This window comes from Oncorhynchus tshawytscha, linkage group LG23, assembly GCF_018296145.1.
Source record: "Oncorhynchus tshawytscha isolate Ot180627B linkage group LG23, Otsh_v2.0, whole genome shotgun sequence".
Classification (NCBI taxonomy): Eukaryota; Metazoa; Chordata; class Actinopteri; order Salmoniformes; family Salmonidae; genus Oncorhynchus; species Oncorhynchus tshawytscha.
Window position 1 is genome coordinate 7349410 of NC_056451.1, and position 21696 is coordinate 7371105.

Sequence of the window (21696 nt, forward strand, 5' to 3'; positions counted from 1 at the left end):
GAGGGTCAAAGGTCACCATAGTTAGTCAAAGACCACAAGTCAAAATGATAGAATGGAATACACTCAATAGATGTGATAAAAATGTTTCAGAATAATACAGAATGGATACCCTCTTAAGGCTTTTGCCACAACTCCTTAACCCCTTTGGTTCCCAGAATCAGGAAATAAGGAATAAGCAGGGACTAAAGAGGGGATTTGGGGGAAGTTTTCACACTGACCTTTTTGCAGCGGGTGCAGCGCGGGGCGAACTTGTCCTCATAGCAGGACACGCAGTAATGTTCATCCTTGTCTGGGATGAAGGACTTGGAGCCGATGGGCTGCTCACAGCTGTGGCAGATGAAACATCCCTCGTGCCATGTGGAGCCACCATACTCCAACTTCCTCGTGCCTGGGAGTGCAGAGATAGAGAGAGGAGAGAAAAGAGATGAGAAAAATGAAGTGAGAAAGGAGGAGATATTTATTTGGTAGAAGACAATATCGAAGTAAAAAGCATTTTTTTCAAAAAACCGAAATAGGTCCAAGTCAGAAGATGAATGGCAGTTGACAGCGATAATAGCAACAGAATGTCCCACTGTTGAGGAAATATTTTGTTGAAGGGAAAATTGAGTGAGAACAAAAAGAAAAAGCCCTGTCAAGAGTGCACAACATTTCACCGCTTGGCCGAATATCCCTGGCAACCGACATTGCTGTGGCTCAATCCAGACCTGGGTTCAAATACTTTTTGAAACCATGTCAAATACTTAAAGCTGTGCTTGACTGAACTTGCCTGTTGCAATGGAACCAATAGAAAAGTCCAACATTTGCAAACCACGCACACCTGGTACACCAGGCAGGCTAAAGCAAATGCTCAAAGTATTTGAAAGATTTCAAATAGTATTTGAACCCAGGTCTTGTTCTATCAGATCTGTCTAAGTGACAGAGTGCTTCTGAGGATTCCAGGATTCCATTCAAATGGCTTAGGGGATATTCTTGAGGTGATTGAAGTTTGGTATGGAGTTCTAAGAAAAATTGGCACCTAAGCTTTACCAAGTGAAGCTTGACAGTGCAAAACTACACCCTAGGCAAGAAGCCACTAGCGACAGCACAACATCAGAACAATAGGTAACACTTTATTTGGATAGTCCCAACTCCCAAGTACAGTATATGGTTTGGAGATGTTCAGTAGATGTTCAACAACAGTTAAACAAACAATCCACTAACCCTTATTCTAAACCTAACCCCAGATGCTAAAATATACGTTGTTGATAGTATGACTATCTGTAGATCATCTACAGTACCAGTCAAATGTTTGGACACACCTACTCATTCAAGGGTTTTTCTTTAGTTTGACTATTTTCTACATTGTAGTTCCCACATATGCGGAGCACTTGTTGGCTGCTTTTCCTTCACTCACAGTCCAACTCATCCCAAACCATCGCAATTGGGCTGAGGTCGGGTGATTGTGGAGGCCAGGTCATCTGATGCAGCACTCAATCACTCTCCTTCTTGGTCAAATTGCCCTTACACAACTTCGAGGTGTGTTGGGTCATTGTCCTGTTGGAAAAACAAATTATAGCCCCACTAAGCGCAAACCAGATGGGATGGCGTATCGCTGCAGAATGCTGTGGTAGCCATGCTGGTTCAGTGTGCCTTGAATTCTAGTAAAGCACCATCACACCTCCTCCCCCATGCGAGAACAGTCTATGACTAGGGTGTCTTACACTGTATCGGCAGCAGCCTCTGGTATAACCCGCCAGCTGTATGTTATTCAAAACTTTATTTGTCACATGCGCCGAATACAAAATGTTGACTTTACCGTGAAATGCTTACTTACAAGCCCTTAACCAACAGTGCAGTTCAAGAAGAGGTCGACGTTCAGCCCCGACTCGGTGAAACATAAGATATTACAGTTTAATGTCCCGTTGGTAGGATATACGTGCTTTTAGTTCGTCCACTTTATTATCCAGCGATTGTACGTTAGCCAATTGTAACAATGGCAAAGGCAGATTAGCCACACGTTGCCGGATCCTCACAAGGCACCCCGATCTCCTTCTGCCCTACCTCTGCCTCTTTCTCCTGCGAATGACGGGGATGAGGGCCTGTTGGGGTGTCTGGAGTAAATCCCTCTCGTTCAACTCATTAAAGAAAAAGTATTTGTCCAAATAAAGTGTGACGGAATAATATGACACTATACCCAATCTGGTTGGCACTAAAACATGTCATTATTTTACAGGCTCAGATGATACAGATGATATCTTTACAGTTCGCTATCTGACATCCCTTACTGACACCATCCAACACCATCAACGCACACTGAATACAGTGAAGGGAATTTGTCTAAACTTAAAGAAGTATCCACAAAAAAAAAAAAAAAAAAAGAAGGTACACCACCTCCACACTCTTCCTGGAATCATTTGCTGTTTTGGCTGATACAGTGGTGCCGAAATAGTTTACGGGTTTATCTCGTTATCATCAGACACTTGGCCAGTCTCCAAGGCACGGGGATTTGGCTCAGAGACAGCAAGTAAGGCAAACTGGCAATTACCCTGTCACGTTCTGCCCCGGCCGCGCTGACTCGCTAACTCTTTCTTCTCAATCGCTCTTTTGTCTCTCTGACATTCTCGCTTCCTCTGTATCTCTTTCTCTGGCTAGGTGCAAATGTTTTGTTGTCAAAGGTATTTCTCGAGATCTTAAGCTTTACGACAAAGCCTCTTTGTGCTTTTCATGTTCACTATCCTATATCTTCAGACCATCTTAAACACTCAGCTGCACAAATTATGAACAGTGCCAGGGTGACGCAAGGACAAACCATTTCCAAGGACGTGGGGGAGATCATGATTACAGTCTTGTGTCACGTAGTGTACAGTATGTGTAGCATATGTTAAATATATATGCTAGAAGTGAGTTTGTCAGTGGAGGCTGGTGTCACTAAATCGGAGGATGGGCTCGTTGTAATGGCTGGAAAAGATTGGAAAAGTTCCATTCATTACCACCCCCCCCTCACCCCACCCACAGTACCTGGCATGACAGTCTTGTCGCAGGCCACACACTTGGATGAGAACTCATTGCAGTAGCAGTCGTTGCACAGCAGGGCCTCGTCCTGGCTAGTGAAGGGCTCGTCCGCCAGCGAGCGGTCACAGCGGAAACAACGGAAACAGTGCTCGTGGTAGTGCCGGTCCTCGTAGAACAGCTCCTGGAGATACAAGGGCAACAGTCGAGATCAGAATCAGAGATCAGAGCTACCATCCACTACCGTTGTGCCATTGAGCAAGCCGCTTAACTCCGAAACTGCTCCAGGGGCGCTGCACTGTTGCTGACCGTGTGCTTTTTTGTCGTGTTTGGAGCAGGTCAAAATACCGGTTACATTTGCAAGATTAGTACTTTATGCTCATTCTATTCTTCCATCCAAGACAATTTACAGACACAAATTCCTAGGACTTCCTGGAAAGGAGTGCAATGTAGGCTACACAATGTAACGGAACATGTAATGTAGAAGTGATTGGCTACACATGTACATTGGATAGAATTGCATTGGTGACCCTGTTTCAAATGACCAGTGAACTACTGTGACCACCATGGTCAAGTATTGTAAATGATCTAGAAATAGTGCATTATACATCTAATTTAATGTGTTTTGGATCCGTAATGACAATAACTCTGGTGACTCCCAGGTCATCCTGACACTGCAAGTACCAGGAAAACTCAAGCTAACAATAGAGTTTCTGGTTATGAACAGAGGGAATAGGCTAGCTGGGGTGGCAGGTCAAATCCCCGAGCTGAGAGGCAGCTGAGAGAGAAAGAGGCAGCTGAGAGAGAGATAGGCAGCTGAGAGAGAACACACCCACCCTCATCGCTTATCTCATCCACTCCCTCTTGTTACTATCGCAAATAATCAGCGTCATGTGTTTGTTTTCATTAAGGAAATATTAAAACGGCTTTCATTGTGGAGAACAAGAAGACATTTTCCTCACAGCATTTGATGGTCTGACATGGCATGGCTGGCTAGTTGAGCTTGGTTGGAAACCATCTGTAATGGCATGTTTGCCTACACCTTGCACTTCCACACCATGAAAGACAACTGCCTCATTTAGCATACAGTATGCATAATTAACGAGAACTACTAACTACCACTCATTACCATGTAACAACAGTTTGCGGTGTTGAAATGACTCAAGTATTGCATGCCCTAATGAACATTTAAAAAAATAAAAATAAATTCACTAGTGGATTCAAAATCAAAAGTCTTACCCTGGCATCATGGCCGATTAGCTCCTTGCACTCGTCGCAGGTGTTGGCGAACAGGCTGTCGTAACAGGGGATGCAGTAGGGGTTGTCCCCCTCTCCCCCATCTGCCTGGATGTACTTGCGTCCGTATAGGGACTCCTTGCAGTTGTCGCAGTCGAACCGGTCGCTCATTGTGACTTCTTCCATCCCTGCAACAGAAAAAGAGTGTTGGCATCAACATGAGCCTTTAAAATGAACCCTTTGTGCTAGGGAAGGCGAGCGGCAAGGAGGCAGGGAGTGGGTGACACACAGGGTGGAGGGGGAGATGAGATGAACTCTGGTTAGGAGAGACATCAGTGCCCATCAGTGAACTTACAATGTTAACACCTGTAGTGTTTTGGTCTGTTAAAAATGTGTCATTTGCAAGCATTTTTCGGTCTGTCATTCTGTTCACTTTCTACTGTTCACCTTTAACTGAAGTTGAACTAAAACTTAACACTCAATGGAGGGAGAGAGACAGGGAGAGTGAAAGGAGAAAGAGAGGGAACAGGAGATGAGACTTGGCATTCATGAGGGGTAGTTCAAAACAGCTATTAACTTTTATTGCTGAGTGATGAAAGCGAGATGCACACGCAGACGAGAGAGAGAGAGAGAGATGCACAGAGCTATCACTCTGGGCTTTGCTTGCACTCCTCCGTAACACTATCAACCCCTCTGAATCTACTGTCTCCGAGATGAAAGGAATGAAACGGTAAATGCAAATATTTAAGGTAAATATTTATGTTGGGAAGAGATGGAGATCTGTGTGGACCACCAACCGAGACAGCGGTGAAGACTACCCTCATGTCAAACTCATGACAGTCGACTTGTGAAGACACAAATCGAGGATAGGCCTACACACATACAGATGGTTTCCGTATATATATATATATATACACACACACACACACAAAAGTATGTGGACACACTTTCAAATTAGTGTATAGGGTTTTCACACCCATTGCTGGTAGGTGTATAAAAATCAAGCACACAGACATGCAATCTCCAGAAACAAACATTGGCAATGGAATGGCCTTACTGGGCCTTCCGAGTGGCGCAGCGGTCTAAATCCCTACAGACCCGGGTTCGATCCCAGACTGTCACAACCGTCCATGACCAAGAGCCCCATAGGGCGGTGCACAATTGGCCCAGCGTCGCCCGGGTTAGGGGAGGGTTAGGCCGGGGGTCCTTTACTTGGCTCATTGCATTCTAGCGACTCGTGGCAGGCCGGGCTGACTTCGGTCGTAGTTGAACGGTGTTTCCGCCAACACATTGGAGCGGCTGGCTTCCGGGTTAAGTGGGCGTGTGTTAAGAAGCATGGTTTGACGAGTCATGTTTCGGACGATGCATGACTCGACCTTCGCCTCTCCCGAGACCATTGGGGAGTTGTAGCGATGAGACAAGATCGTAATTGGATATCACGAAATTGGGGAGAAAAAGGGTGTAAAAAAATAATAATAAAAAAAATAATGGCCCATACTGAAGAGCTCAGTGACTTTCAACGTGGCACCAATGTAGGATGCCACCTTTTCAACAAGTCAGTTCGTAAAATGTCTACCCTGCTAGAGCTGCCCTGGTCAAATGTAAGTGCTGTTATTGTGCAGTGGAAACATCTAGGAGCAACAAAGACAAAGCAAGCACAAAGTGGTAGGCCACACACGCTCACAGATCGGAACCGGCGAGTGCTGAATTGCATTGTGGTTAAAAATGATATGCATTCAGTTGCAACACTCACTACTGAGTTAAACTACCTCTGGAAGCAACATCGGTACACAAACTGTTCGTCGGGAGCTTCATGAAATGGGTTTCCATGGCCAAGCAGCTGCACACAAGCCTAAGATTACAATGAGCAATGCCAAGTGTCGGCTGGAGTGGTGTAAAGCTCACCGCTATTTGACTTTGGTGCAGTGGAAACGCATTCTCTGGAGCAAATAAATCACGCTTCACCATCTGTCAGTTCGACGGACTAATCTGGGTTTGGTGGATGCCAGGAGAACGCTACCTACCCCATGCATACTGCCAACTGTAAAGTTTGGTGGAGGAGGAATAATGGTCTGGGGCTATTTTTCATGGTTCGGACTAAGCCCCTTAGTTCTAGTGAAGGGAAATATTAACACAACAGCATACAATGACATTCTAGACAATTCTGTGCTTCCAACTTCCAAGACGGCGCTGGAGAAGATGGCTGATGTTTTATGTGCTCCTAACAGATTGTGTGTTTATGTTAGTTTTTTTGCGTTGTTTGTTACTTATTTTGTACATAATGTTGCTGCTACCATCTCTTATGACCGAAAATAACTTCTGGACAACCAGAGGGGAAAAACAAAAATTGTAATAAAAACTCTAGACCACCTTTACTCCAGACACAGAGACAAGAACAAATTTGCAAATCAGACCATAATTCTATCCTCCGGATTCCTGTTTACAAGCTAAAATTAAAGCAGGAAGCACCAGTGACTTGGTCAGATGAAGCAGATGCTAAGCTACAGGACTGTTTTGCTAGCACAGACTGGAATATGTTCTGGGATTCTTCTTACGGCATTGAGGAGTACACCACATCAGTCATCGGCTTCATCAATAAGTGCATCGATGATGGCATCCCCACAGTGAATGTACGTACATATCCGAACCAGAAGCCATGGATTATAGGCAACATCCGCACTGAGCTAAAGGCTAGATCTGCCGCTTACAAGGAGCGGGACTCCAACCCGGAAGCTTATACTTCATCCCGCTATGCCCTCCGACAAACATCAAACAGACAAAGTGTCAATACAGGACTAAGATCAAATCGTACTACACCAGCTGATGCTCATCGGATGTGGCAGGGCTTGCAAACCATTGTCTTTATCTTGGCATGTCCTCATATCCTCAAAAGGTTCTACAGCTGCGCCATCGAGAGCATGGTTGCGTCACTGCCTGGTATGGCAACTGCTCGGCCTCCGACCACAAGGCACTACAGATGGTAGTGCGTACGGCCCAGTACATCACTGGGGCCAAGCTTCCTGCCATCCAGGACCTCTATACCAGGCGGTGTCAGAGGAACACCCTAAAGATTGTCAAAGACGTCAGCCACCCGTGTCATAGACTGTTCTCTCTGCTACCACATGGCAAGCTGTACCGGAGTGCCAAGTCTAGGTCCAAGAGGCTTATAAACAGCTTCTACCCCCAAGCAATAAGACTCCTGAACATTTAATCAAATGGCTACCCAGACTATTTGCATTGCCCCCCTCTCTTTTACCGCTGCTACTCTCCATTATTATAAATGCATAATCGCTTTAATAACTACCTGTATACATATTACCTCAACTAACCGGTGCCCCCGCATATCGACTCCGTACCGGAACCCACTGTATATAGTCTCACTATTGTTATTTTACTGCTGCTCTTTAACTACTTGTTTCTTTGATTTCTTATTCATATTTTTTAAAACTGAGTTGTTGGTTAGGGGTTTGTAAGTAAGCATTTCACTGTGCAGTAAGGTAACCTGTTGTATTCGGCGCATGTGACTAATAAAATTTGATTTGATCCTAATAGGAGCAAAGGGCCGGAACAACTCCATATTAATCCCCATGATTTTGGAATGAGATGTTCGACCAGCAGGTGTCCACACACTTTTGGTCATGTAGTGTATATTCACTAACATATACTGTAATGTTATATTTATACATACAGTTTTTAAAGGAACATCAGTTTGATGACATACTATATCTTAGCTGAAGTACACAAAGTGCACAATAATATTGTTTGCGCATTATGGTAATGGTATCTGGTTGCCAAAACATTAGTGTCGCTGAAGGAAAGCCCTGTGATAAGTGTTCAACCACCCAGAAATAATGAAGTCAAGACTTGAGGTCTAGTGCTGCCTGTGTTAATATTCACACACACACACACACACACACACACACACACACACACACACACAGTGCAATCACCACAACACATAATACTGGATCAAAGACCACAGACCTAAACTATCATGTTTCAGCTCTCGGTGAGGGGCAATTCCACTGTTCAAGTAAATGTGTTTTTATTACATTTTTGGAAATTATTAGAAGTAGTCCTTGTGCATAGCGTTGTAAGGTTTGTTTAACTTTGCAATCATTGGTTTTTGTTTGACGTAGATTTGATTTGATTTTAAAAAAATGGGAGTCTGTCATTCATGTGGAATTGCTTCAAATGAGTCGGGTGATGGAGTAAAGACAAAAATGTCCTCACCTGCTCCTAATGTTCATAAATAACCCAATGATGTGTTCTCTCTGAAATTACACCACTTTACCCATTTTTGCGAGGCACTTTCAACCCCCTCTCTTCCCCCTTCAATAAGCAGAACCATAAATTAGGCAGCGTTACTGTTAGGGAGCCCTGCGGTCTCCGGTTCACGTCACTAGCCTACCACAGCTCTACAACTAATGAGGCAACTGATACATATCCCCCGAGGACCTGAGAGACTCAACCATTATTCACTTCATAGTCACATGAAACTGGGGGGGCTGGCGTCACTGACAACCACCTTGGTTAAACCGAACATGGATGATTGGATGGAATTTGAGCTTGCAACCCCACGGTTCAATACCTAGAACTTTCTTTAGTGAGCCAAAGTAAAATGTTAGCTAGCTTCATGCCAATGACTTGTCTATACATATTACACAAGGCTAAGGTGTAGGCTGCACCATCAAACCAAAGCATATCCTGCTGCACCAAGTATGTGCTAGCCTTGCTTTCCAAACAGGTGAACGAGACCAGGCATGTGCATACTCATGCGGTACTGAAAGCAAAGGTTAGCCTGTTTTCTGACATCATCCTTCATCTAAAAAAAATTGTTTTAAATGGAGGATCTGTCTATTGCCCTTTCCCAGTTCATTTGTATCAGTAGCTTGCAAACAAGTCGTTCAAAGTATGGCCAGAAAGCACTTAGGTTTGATGTAAGCACTAGTTCTGTGAAGGCTGGACCAATATTGCATTGGAGATGTCTAAACAACCAAGGGTACAAGCTTTCGGAGCCTGGCATGGATCATCCAAGGCATTCTGGAGCCCACTTCTTTCCCCCTTGCGTGGACCATCCAGGCAGCTTTGGCCCAACATCCAAATTAAACATCCCCTTTTCTGGACCCGGTCTTTCAAAGATATTTGGATTTTTACGAATCAACTTCACAGATCTTCATTGTAAAGGGTTTAAACACTGTTTCCCATGCTTGTTCAATGAACCATATACAATTAATGAACATGCACCTGTGGAACGGACACTAACAGCAGTAGGCAATTAAGGTCAGAGTTTTGAAAACTTACTGTCCTAAAGAGGCCTATCTACTGAACCTGAAAAACACCAAAAGAAAGATGCCCAGGGTCCCCGTTTATCTGCGTGAACGTGATTTAGGCATGCTGCACGGAGGCATGGAGGACAGCAGATGTGGCCAGGGCAATAAATTACAATGTCCGTACTCTGAGACGCCTAAGACCGTGTTACAGGGAGACGGGACGGGCAGCTGATTGTCCTGGCACATCCGAACATCACACCTGTGGGACAGGTACAGGATGGCAACAACTGCCCGAGTTACACCAGGGTCGCACAGTCCCTACATTAGTGCTCAGACTGTCCGCAATAGGCTGAGAGAGGCTGGACTGGGGGCTTGTAGGCCTGTTGTAAGGCAGGTCCTCACCAGACATCACTTGCAACAACGTCGCCTATGGAACAAACCCACCATCGCTAGACCAGATAGGACTGGCAAAAAGTGCTCTTCACTGACGAGTTGCGGTTCTCTCACCAGGGGTGATGGTCGGATTTGCGTTCATCGTCGAAGGAATGAGCGTTACACCGAGGCCTGTACTCTGGAGTGGGATCAATTTGGAGGTGGAGGGTCTGTCATGGTCTGGGGCGGTGTGTCACAGCATCATTGGACTGAGCTTGTTGTCATTGCAGGCAATCTCAACATTGTGCGTTACAGGGAAGACATCCTCCTCCCTGATGTGGTACCATTCCTGCAGGCTCATCCTGACATGACCCTCCAGCATGACAATTAGAGGTCGACCGATTATGATTTTTCAACGCCGATACCGATTAAAATCGGCCGATTTGTATTTATTTATTTGTAATTATGACAAATACAACACTACTGAATGAACACTTATTTTAACTTAATATAATACATCAATAAAATCAATTTAGTCTCAAGTAAATAATGAAACATGTTCAATTTGGTTTAAATAATGTAAAAACAGAGTGTTGGAGAAGAAAGTAAAAGTGCAATATGTGCCATGTAAGAAAGCTAACGTTTCGGTTCCTTGCTCAGAAGATGAGAACATATGAAAGGTGGTGGTTCCTTTTAACATTAGTCTTCAATATTCCCAGGTAAGAAGTTTTAGGTTGTAGTTATTATAGGACTATTTCCCTCTATACCATTTGATTTTCATTCACTTTTGACTATTGGATGTTCGTATTGGCACTTTAGTATTGCCAGTGTAACAGTATAGCTTCCGTCCCTCTCCTCGCTCATCCCTGGGCTTGAACCAGCAACACAACGACAAAAGCCACTATCGAAGCAACGTTACCCATGCAGAGCAAGGGGAACAACTACTAGAAGGCACAGAGCGAGTGACGTTTGAAACGCTATTAGCACGCGCTAACTAGCTAGCCATTTCACTTTGGTTACACCAGCCTCATCTCGGGAGTTGATAGGCTTGAAGTCATAAACAGCGCAATGCTTGACGAACAACGAAGAGCTGCTGGCAAAACGCACGAAAGTGCTGTTTGAATTCATGTTTACTCGCCTGCTTCTGCCTACCACCGCTCAGTCAGATACTTAGATACTTGTATGCTCAGTCAGATTATATGCAACGCAGGACACACTAGATAATATCTAGTAATATCATCAACCATGTGTAGTTAACTAGTGATTATGATTGATTGTTTTTAGAAGATAAATTTAATCCTAGCTAGCAACTTACCTTGGCTTACTGCATTCGCATAACAGGCAGTCTCCTTGTGGAGTGCAACGAGAGAGAGGCAGGTCGCTATTGCGTTGGACTACTGTAAGACTGCAAGATCGGATCCCCCGAGCTGACAAGGTGAAAATCTGTCGTTCTGCCCCTGAAATGGGCAGTTAACCCACCTTTCCCAGGCCGTTATTGAAAATAAGAATGTGTTCTTAACTGACTTGCCCAGTTAAATACAAGATATAACAAAAAATATATATAAATAAACATAATAAAATATACACACTGCTCAAAAAAATTAAGGGAACACTAAAATAACATCCTAGATCTGAATGAATGAAATATTCTTAAATACTTTTTTCTTTACATAGTTGAATGTGCTGACAACAAAATCACACAAATTATCAATGGAAATCAAATTTATCAACCCATGGAGGTCTGGATTTGGAGTCACACTCAAAATTAATGTGGAAAACCACACTACATGCTGATCCAACTTTGATGTAATGTCCGAAAACAAGCCAAAATTAGGCTCAGTAGTGTGTGTGGCCTCCACGTGCCTGTATGAACTCCCTACAACGCCTGGGCATGCTCCTGATGAGGTGGCGGATGGTCTCCTGAGGGATTTCCTCCCAGACCTGGACTAAAGCATCCGCCAACTCCTGGACAGTCTGTGGTGCAACGTGGCGTTGGTGGATAGAGCAAGACATGATGTCCCAGATGTGCTCAATTGGATTCAGGTCTGGGGAACGGGCGGGCCAGTCCATAGCATCAATGCCTTCCTCTTGCAGGAACTGCTGACACACTCCAGCCACATGAGATCTAGCATTGTCTTGCATTAGGAGGAACCCAGGGACAACCACACCAGCATATGGTCTCACAAGGGGTCTGAGGATCTCATCTCGGTACCTAATGGCAGTCAGGCTACCTCTGGCGAGCACATGGAGGGCTGTGCGGCCCCCCAAAGAAATGCCACCCCACACCATGACTGACCCACCACCAAACCGGTCATGCTGGAGGATGTTGCAGGCAGCAGAACGTTCTTCACTGCGTCTCCAGACTCTGTCATGTCTGTCACATGTGCTCAGTGTGAACCTGCTTTCATCTGTGAAGAGCACAGGGCGCCAGTGGCGAATTTGCCAATCTTGGTGTTCTCTGGCAAATGCCAAACGTCCTGCACGGTGTTGGGCTGTAAGCACAACCCCCACCTGTGGACGTCGGGCCCTCATACCACCCTCATGGAGTCTGTTTCTGACCGTTTGAGCAGACACATGCACATTTGTGGACTGCTGGAGGTCATTTTGCAGGGCTCTGGCAGTGCTCCTCCTGCTCCTCCTTGCACAAAGGCGGAGGTAGCGGTCCTGCTGCTGGGTTGTTGCCCTCCTATGGCCTCCTCCACGTCACCTGATGTACTGGCCTGTCTCCTGGTAGCGCCTCCATGCTCTGGACACTACGCTGACAGACACAGCAAACCTTCTTGCCACAGCTCGCATTGTCGTGCCATCCTGGATGAGCTGCACTACCTGAGCCACTTGTGTGAGTTTTAGCATGAGACGGAGTCTACCACTAGAGTGAAAGCACCGCCAGCATTCAAAAGTGACCAAAACATCAGCCAGGAAGCATAGGAACTGAGAAGTGGTCTGTGGTCACCACCTGCAGAACCACTCCTTTATTGGGGGTGTCTTGCTAATTGCCTATAATTTCCACCTGTTGTCTATTCCATTTGCACAACAGCATGTGCAATGTATTGTCAATCAGTGTTGCTTCCTAAGTGGACGGTTTGATTTCACAGAAGTGTGATTGACTTGGAGTTACATTGTGTTGTTTAAGTGTTCCCTTTATTCTTTTGAGCAATATATATATATATATAAATAACATAAATTTTTTTTAAATCAGATTTTTCGGAAAACTTGAAAATCGGCCCTAATTAAATCAGCCATTCCGATTAATCGGTCAACCTCTAATGCCAATGCCACCAGTCATACTGCTCGTTCTGTCCGTGATGTCCTGCAAGACAGGAATGTCAGTGTTTTGCCACGTCCAGCGAAGAGCACAGATCTCAATCCCATTGAGCATGTCTGGGACCTGTTGGATCGGGGGGTGAGGGCTAGGGCCATTCCCCCCAGAAATGTACGGGAACTTGCAGGTGCCTTGGTGGAAGAGTGGGCTAACATCTCACAGCAAGAACTGGCAAATCTAGTACAGTCCATGAGGAGGAGATGCACAGCAGTACTTAATACAGCTGGTGGCCACACCAGATACTTAATGTTACTTTTGATTTTGACCCTCCCCCTCCCCCCTTTGTTCAGGGACACATTATTCAATTTGTTAGTTACATGTCTGTGGAACTTGTTAGGTTTATGTCTCAGTTCTGTTCATAAATATTTACATGTTAAGTTTGCTGAAAATAAAGTTGACAGTGAGAGGACGTTTCTTTTTTTGCCGAGTTCACAAGTATTTATGGCCCCTGGGGAGACGACGGCTTGAGCTACAATAACCCGCCTGCCAGCAATCAGTTAAGATTAGGAAGCGGCCAGTGGCTCCAAAGGACTCCAAACTAAGGATGGGAACTTTACACTCGTCGACATTCCTAAGCCCGTTACATAAATACATATTAGGGTAGGACAGAACGGGTTGTTTGGTCTTCACATCTTGTAGTATTGAAATGCAAGAGTAACAATCCGTGAGGGGCGAGCGGACAGCCCTGATGGGTAAATTAACTCCGGATGCCACAGGACCTGGGCTCTCACAGCGAGAGAGCATGACGTCAGTGTACGACCCTGGGGCTCCACAAGTGATTGAATCCAGAAACCGAAACGACCACCCTTCAAACCACCACCACCCCCTAAAAAGATGGTGAGGGGGCTGCTGTTTGCTCAGAGAGAGTGAGAGCGAGACCGAGAGAATGGAAGGATGTAGGGGGTGGAAGTGGTACTCAGAGAACTACGATTGAGACTATTTCTCACACTGCTTTGCTCCCAGTGTATCCCGGATTCCCGGAAGGAGTCCATATTATCCATGCTTGGGGCGCAGTGACTAAGAAAAACCACTTTCTGCTCGTAACATTCCCAAACACTAGAGTAGTGAGTGACACATTCCCCTGAGAGAGACTTCTAGGAAAGCACTACCTCCCCCGCCAAGGATGACCAACAACCCAACAATTCTGTTTATGATATCATGTCTTGCAGTAGGGAAGGTTACTTGTAATACATTCTGGTATATTACATGCATAATTCCCAAAAGGGAATGCAACTGTCTGGAAGACATTTAGCTCAATGGAAACGTATCCAGATGCTGCAAATGCTATATACTGTAGGTAGAAATGGAGCGGCTCCTCACCAGTGCCTTTTCCTCAGACTTTCTTTACTCTTTCAAGGCCGTTGATTGGGGTTGAAGTCTCTCAGTCTCAGCCAGAACATTCGGTGAGATAGCTAGAGAACGTCAAGGTCAGTCTAGTCTAGTCATCACAACCCGCAGCCCCCCACCCCCGATTAACATGTTGGTGGGCTTATTGGAGACCCGACAGAGGTTTATGCGTAGAGATAGAACCCTAGCAATGTAAACGTGATTCTCTCTATGCATAAAACAATAGAGTGGCGGATTGCTTTCTCTATGGGTCTATGCAAGTTGTTTACTCATTGCTGCCAAGTCAGTCAGCACTATACACCGTTTGATGAGGCTCAAACTCAGGATGTGCGCCAGAGATGGGTTAGCTAAGGCTCCCTCCCACCAACCCCAGTGCTCGGTCCGGTTTAACTGACGGCCCGCTAATCCCCTGATTAAAAACTCTGCTCGCGCTTCGGTTCACTCCAAACGAGCCGGCCGTTGCACTCCGCGCTGGGAACAGTCCCTAGCGCTCTTCCTCTGTCCCAACGCCCCGGTGAGAGTATCCGCTTGTAAAACGTCTGTTTGGCGACGGTCAGAGTTGCCAGACAAAGCAGTAGACAGTGTGTTACATCAACAGATGAGAGAGACAGTCCCTGGCTGTCGGGAAAAAAAAGGGACTGTAGCGAGTTCCAAAGTATGCTACACAAGCAAATTATGACATAACCATCTAATGTTCCACAATTACAGACACAGGAATAGCATTGATGAGAGACAAGTTGTTGTGAAGGAAAATGTTATGAAGACCATGAGCAGAGAAAGTTATTCGAAAAGGATTTCAAAATGTGGATATGAAAGGGTGATATTTACGAGACAACCAAATAAACCAAGTACATAATAGGTCTATCTATAGCCAGAGTGGACACGACTAACACGTTTCAATCTTATGGGAAACACATGCATGTCTTAGAGGCTGAAAAAAAAACTGTGACGCTATAGCTACTGTACTTGTGTCATTTCTGGAAATTTCCTCTATAATCATTTGTTGAGGATTAGTCTGTCGGAGTGGATCAGAATGTTGATGAGTAAGCGTAAGGCTGCTGGAGCTGAGCCGATGTAAACATGGCAAGGAGAGCCCTTGACGTACTAGACAGCGACATCGCCCTGTGTACTTCACCCAACAGGTGTTCTGTGTAGAGTTCAAGCTCTTGCTTGTCTGTGTGTACTCTATGATTAAGCACATACATACATACAAACACACACACACACACACACACACCACACACACACACCGATCCTCAAAAAAGGTTCAGAGTGTCCTCACACACACAGACATCAACCACAAGCAATGCTGCTGTATCTTTTGTCTCCTTTCCAAAGTGTGAAAAGCAGAATCAAACAAGGTCAACAAAACCTTATTATTACCGACTACAACTGTTTTAACTTCGACAAGAATGTGTGCTCCCGGTTTTAAAACACCTCTATTTCACCGACTGTGAATGACACTACCGTTGTTCTTTTTAAAAGGACATATATTAAGAAAAAAAGGACATTAATGGCCATCTTAAAGTGTGAGAAAAGAAAAGATCGACTACCAGAATATGGGGAGTGGTTGTGTTAGACATGAGCTGGCCTCCTTAGGAATATTACTTCTAACCACTCGGCGCTCTGCAGTTGGTCAGGCCAGTCTGGTGTGCAAAGAGTACTCCCCTACAGTCTATGGCCACTCCTCAGTAAAAGTGTCAAGATAAGCCAGTCCGTTAAGAGTCTATCCAATAGTTCTCTAAATTACAACATCTCAAAGACATGGAGGAGTATAGGGGAAACAAAGATGGCTTCCTATTGCAGCCCAAAGGCATATATTTCACACACATTGAACTAACCATTGGTCTATATAAAAACATCAAAGCATATACACTACATTACCAAGAGTATGTGGACACCTGCTTGTCAAACTTCTCATTGCAAAATCATGGGCATTAATATGGAGCTGGTCCCCCCCCCTTTGCAGCTAGAACAGCCTCCACTCTTCTAGGAAGGCTTTCCACTAGATGTTGAAACATTGCTGCAGGGACTTGCTTGCATTCAGTCACAAGCGCATTAGTCAGGTCGGGCAATAATGCCTGGCTCGCAGTAGGCGTTCCAATTCATTCCAAAGGTATTTGTTGGGGTTGAGGTCAGGGCTCTGTGCAGGTCAGTCAAGTTCTTCCACAAAGATCGACAAACCATTTCTGTATGGACCTCGCTTTGTGCACGGGGGCATTGGAATCAGGCAAACATTTTTAGTGATTTCATAGAGCCCTACAAACCACATTGTGGCTCTCCAGGGACTTAGAGCCAGTGTCCTCTGTTTTGACCAATCAAAGGTTTTATAAATGGCACGACAAGTGTACAATTTTGTTTAGTCTATAGCTTTTGTTGTGTCTATCCTGTGTTTGTGTCTGTTTAGATGGTTGTGTGTTTCTATAGATGTGTGGGAATAGGTTTCATTGAGTATTGGCGAGTATGCGCAAATCAGTAGAGCACAGGGAATCTGAGTCTCCAGCATCCAGCTGACCTATACTTCCTGTAGTTGCCAAATACCTCTGCTTCCTTTCATACTTGTGTTGTCACCTCAACAATGAATGTTGTGAATGGGAGAGGAGGGAATACAGCCCACAATGCACCCTCAAAATAAATCCTAGAGTGCAATGAAAGAATATTCACAACTGACTATTACGTAGTCAATACTTACAGATACACTACATGACCAAAAGTATGTGGACACCTGCTCATCAAACAGCTCATTCCAAAATCATGGGCATTATTATGGAGTTGGTCCACCCTTTGCTGCTATAACAGCCTTCACTCTTCTGGGAAGGCTTTCCACTTGAGGTTGGAACATTGGAAGCAAGTCCCCTCAGAATTTAGCCACAAGAGCATTAGTGAGGTCGGCATTGATGTTGGGAGCGATTAGGCCTGGCTCGCAGTCGGCGTTCCAGTTCATCCCAAAGGTGTTCGATGGGGTTGAGGTCAGGGCTCAGTGCAGGCCAGTCAAGTCAAGTTATTCCACATAAAATCGACAAACCATTTCTATATGGACCTCGCTTTGCGCACAGGGCATTGCCATGCTGAAATAGGACTGTTTCCCAAACTGTTGCCACAAAGTTGGAAGCACAGAATCGTCTAGAGTGTTATTGTATGCTGTAGCGTTAAGATTTCCCTTCACTGGAACTAAGAGGTCTAGCCCGAACCATGAAAAACAGCCCCAGATCATTATTCCTTCTTCACCAAACTTTACATTTGGCACTATGCAGTCGGGCAGGTAGCGTTCTCCTGGTACCCACCAAACCAAGATTAGTCCATCGGACTGCCAGATGAAGCGTAATTCATCACTCCAGAGAACAGTTTTGTGCTGAAGTTGCTTTCAGAGGCAGTTTGGAACTCAGTAGTGAGTGTTGCAACAGAGGACAGATGATTTATACATGGTACATGCTTCAGGAGCTTGTGTGGCCTACCACTTCACAGCTGAGCAGTTGTTGCTCCTAGACATTTACACTTCACAATAACTGCACTTACAGTTGACCGGGGCAGCTCTAGCAGGTCACAAAAATGTGACGGTGCCACGTTGAAAGTCACCGAGCTCTTCAGTACGGGCCATTCTACTGCCAGTGTCTGTCTATGGTGATTGCATGGCTGTGTGCTCGATTTTCTACACCTTTCAGCTACCGGTGTTGCTGAAATAGTCGAAGCCACTTATTTGAAGTGGTGTCCGCATAATTTTTGGTCATGTAGTGTATCAGTTAATATTAACCTGCTTAGTATTTTTCGAATTAAAACATGACAATTGCTGCATTAGCTAAACTGGCTAGAATGGGCAATATGAGAAGGACAGAGAAAACGCACGGAGAGTGAGAAGAAATTAAGGAGAAATCAAATGGAATAGATAGAAAGAGCAAAGAAGAGGGTGACATTTAGAGGAAAATCCAATCTTGGCGTTGGATCTGAAACCTATGACACGTCATAAATCAGAGCAGAGGAAAAGTGAAACGTTGGGTTTGGATAAACACATACCACCACATTATGCTCCTCAGTTCTACCGTCTGGATGTCTTCCAGACAGAGTAAAGCTCCTTGGCTGGCTTTGAGACGGGTAGAAAATACAGCGCTGGACACTTCAGTATATCATTTAAGGCCCGGTTGAGCATATCGAGAAAAGTTCATGTGTGTTACAGTCCAATCGCAATGGCCATTTCAAAACTAAGCCAAACGGGGAACCTCTCCCTGCCTTATTTACTCAATGTATCACGCCGTGTCAGCTAGAGAAGACTCTCCATTTGGTGACGAATGTTAAATGTCAATTGCATGAATTACACAAAAATATTTTCATGGTCCAGAACCTGTTTGTGTTAGACTGTCCTTAGGATTACAATCCCTTTACGTTTATTTTTTTTAAGGCAAGGCCAGTGTCCTTTGGGATTTAAACAGTTGATAATTCAAGGACTACACTCTCCACAGAGACAGCTAGGAGGCCAAGATGACTGGACATTTGCCTGGCCACTTCCACTTTAACATCAGGACATCAACGGGCTGTCAGGTTCAACTGCCTTGTTAGGCTTTTGAGAACACAATGATCTAGCTACTGCAAGTCTTGTGCTGGATAAGTACAGTGCCTTCAGAAAGTATTCACATCCCCTTACTTTTTCCACATTGAGACATTTTATTTTCAAATTGATTTTAAAAAATCCCAAAAATTGTCAATGGTCTACACACAATAACACGTAATGTCAAAGTGGAATTACGTTATATATATATTTTTTATTTTTATTAACTGAAATGTCTTGAGTCCATATGTATTCAACCCCTTTGTTTTGGCAATCCTAAATAAGTGGGGTAAAAATGTGCTTATAAGGTCACATTAAGGTCATAATAAGATGCATGGACTCACGGAGTGCAATAGTGTTTAACAATATTTGAATGACTAGCTCATCTCCGTATCCCACTCATACTGATAATTGTAAGGTCCCTCAGTCGAGCAGTGAATTTCAAACACATTCAACCACAAAGACCAGGGAGGTTTTCCAATTCCTCGCAAAGAAAATAGATTTTTTTTAAAAACTAATATTGAATATCCCTGTGAGCATGAAGAAGTTATTAATTTCACTTTGGATGGTGTATGAATACACCCAGTCACATGTGTGTCCTTCCCATCTCAGTTGCCGAAGAGTAAGGAAACCGCTCAGGAATTTCACCATGAGGCCAATGGGGACTTTAAAACAGTTACAGATTAATGGCTGTGGTAAGAGAAAACTGAGGATGGATCAACAACATTGTAGTTACTCCACAATATTAACCTAACTGACATTGAAAAGAAGCATGTACATGAATGAAAAAAATATTCCAAAATATGCATCCTGTTTGCAACAAGGCGCTAAAGTAATACTGCAAAAAAATGTGGCAAAGCAATATAACTTTTTGTCCTGAATACAAAGTGTTATTGGATTTGCCCCAAACATACACATTAGTGAGTACCACTCTCCATATTTTTCACTATAGTAGTGGCTGCATCATGTCATGGGTATGCTTGTAACCGTTAAGGACTAGGGAGTCTTTCAGGATAAAATAATAAATGGAATGGAGCTAAGCACAGGCAAAATCCTAGAGGAAAACCTGGTTCCGTCTGCTTTCCACCAGACACTGGGATATGAATTCCCAATTAACTTGAACAAGGCCAAATCTACACTGGAGTTGCTTACCAAGACAGTAAAGGTTCTTGAGTGGCCGAGTTACAGATTTGAATTGCTTCTACTTGAAAATCTATGGCAAGACCTGAAAATGACTATCTAGCCATGATCAACAACCAATTTGACAGAGATCGAAGAATTTTGAAAAGAATGGAGAAATGTTGCAAAATCCAGATGTGGAAAGCTTTGAGACTTACCCAAAAGGTGCTTCTACAAAGTATTGATTCAGAAGTGTGAATACTTATGCAAATGAGATATTTTCAATAAATGTGCAAAAAAAAAATTTTTTTACTGTCATTAAAGCGTATTGTGTGAAAATGGGTGAGAAAAAAACATGTAATACATTTTGGATGTAATCTGTAACACAACAAAATGAGGAATAAGTCTAGGGGTACGAATACTTTCTGAAGCCACTGTAACTCAGCCTATGCATGTCGGTTGACATAAGACTGGAGGCACAATGAAGCAACAAAGTCAAACTAGGGGATACATTTCATGAGCAACATCTGTTTGTACTTTTGTAGTTGTGAGCTGCACTCGCTGGCATTCGCTGTATCAGATAAAGACACTACAGTAACTGTGAGGAAGGGGTGAGCCAATGAAGTCAGAGGAAGCAGAGGAAATTGCTCATGATAACGAGATCACACCATGTTTGCAAAAACAGTGACTATAACAACCCAATGAAAACGAGATAACCACGCTTACAAACACAGTCACTATAACAACCTAATGAACAGACACTCAGACCACAAAGATGCTTTCTGCTTCTAACTGACAAATGACGATTCACATGGGGATAATATGACGCAGAACCTATGTAGCTGCTTTCCAATAGTACCCAACATTTTAAAAAAACAAGGACAAAGGCACTCACTCATCACGATTAAAATGCCAGAGGCATATCTTAAACTCTGATGTGTCTCGGTAGGTCAAACCTTTGTTAAACCAACACTTCCTGTTAAGCAATGCATCATTTCCTTAATTGCGGTTGGAACAGGCCAACTCCGCCCCAGCACTCCATAGCTTCCACGGGTCGGGATGCATAGCCATTGCGCAATCTGTGGCCGCCGCTGTTTACGCTTCCAGACACGGAGTGGAGCCACAGATCGGACGCCGTTGGTAAACAAACAGAGGATCCAGCTGAAGAGTTGCCACTTCTACGTCTTTTCTCCCCCACTTTCAGACGAGAACAACCTGGCCCACCCACCAACATCCTCATTCCTCACACATTTCATGAGGCTACAATCAGTAGGCCCGAGGCCCACTAAAACACTACTGCTGTGGCCATCGCTACTCTCTGTGATACCTAGAATAACAGCGTTGAGATGCTTTGTCTCTACTGACCATTTTCATAATATCATGCAGACTCAAGCCATACTGTGCTGGCTCAGATATTTTCTTCTCATATCGTCCTTCCCACATGGTTCCAGCAACTATGCTGGAACCGTAAACAGGCAGGCCCAGTACGGCTCATCTTA

At 44.3% G+C, this 21696-nt stretch overlaps 1 protein-coding gene across 1 annotated transcript in view; it reads right to left on the reverse strand.

Annotated features, from left to right (window-relative positions):
- Positions 1-21696, reverse strand: part of LOC112246067 (four and a half LIM domains protein 3-like) — a 48435-nt gene that overhangs the window by 2150 nt on the left and 24589 nt on the right. Inside the window, exons 2-4 of the mRNA XM_024414334.2 lie at positions 4228-4412; positions 2998-3172; positions 219-388 (exon numbers count right to left, since the gene is read on the reverse strand). Coding sequence (XP_024270102.1) covers positions 219-388; positions 2998-3172; positions 4228-4412 — 530 coding nt within the window. The remainder of the gene's footprint in view (positions 1-218; positions 389-2997; positions 3173-4227; positions 4413-21696) is intronic.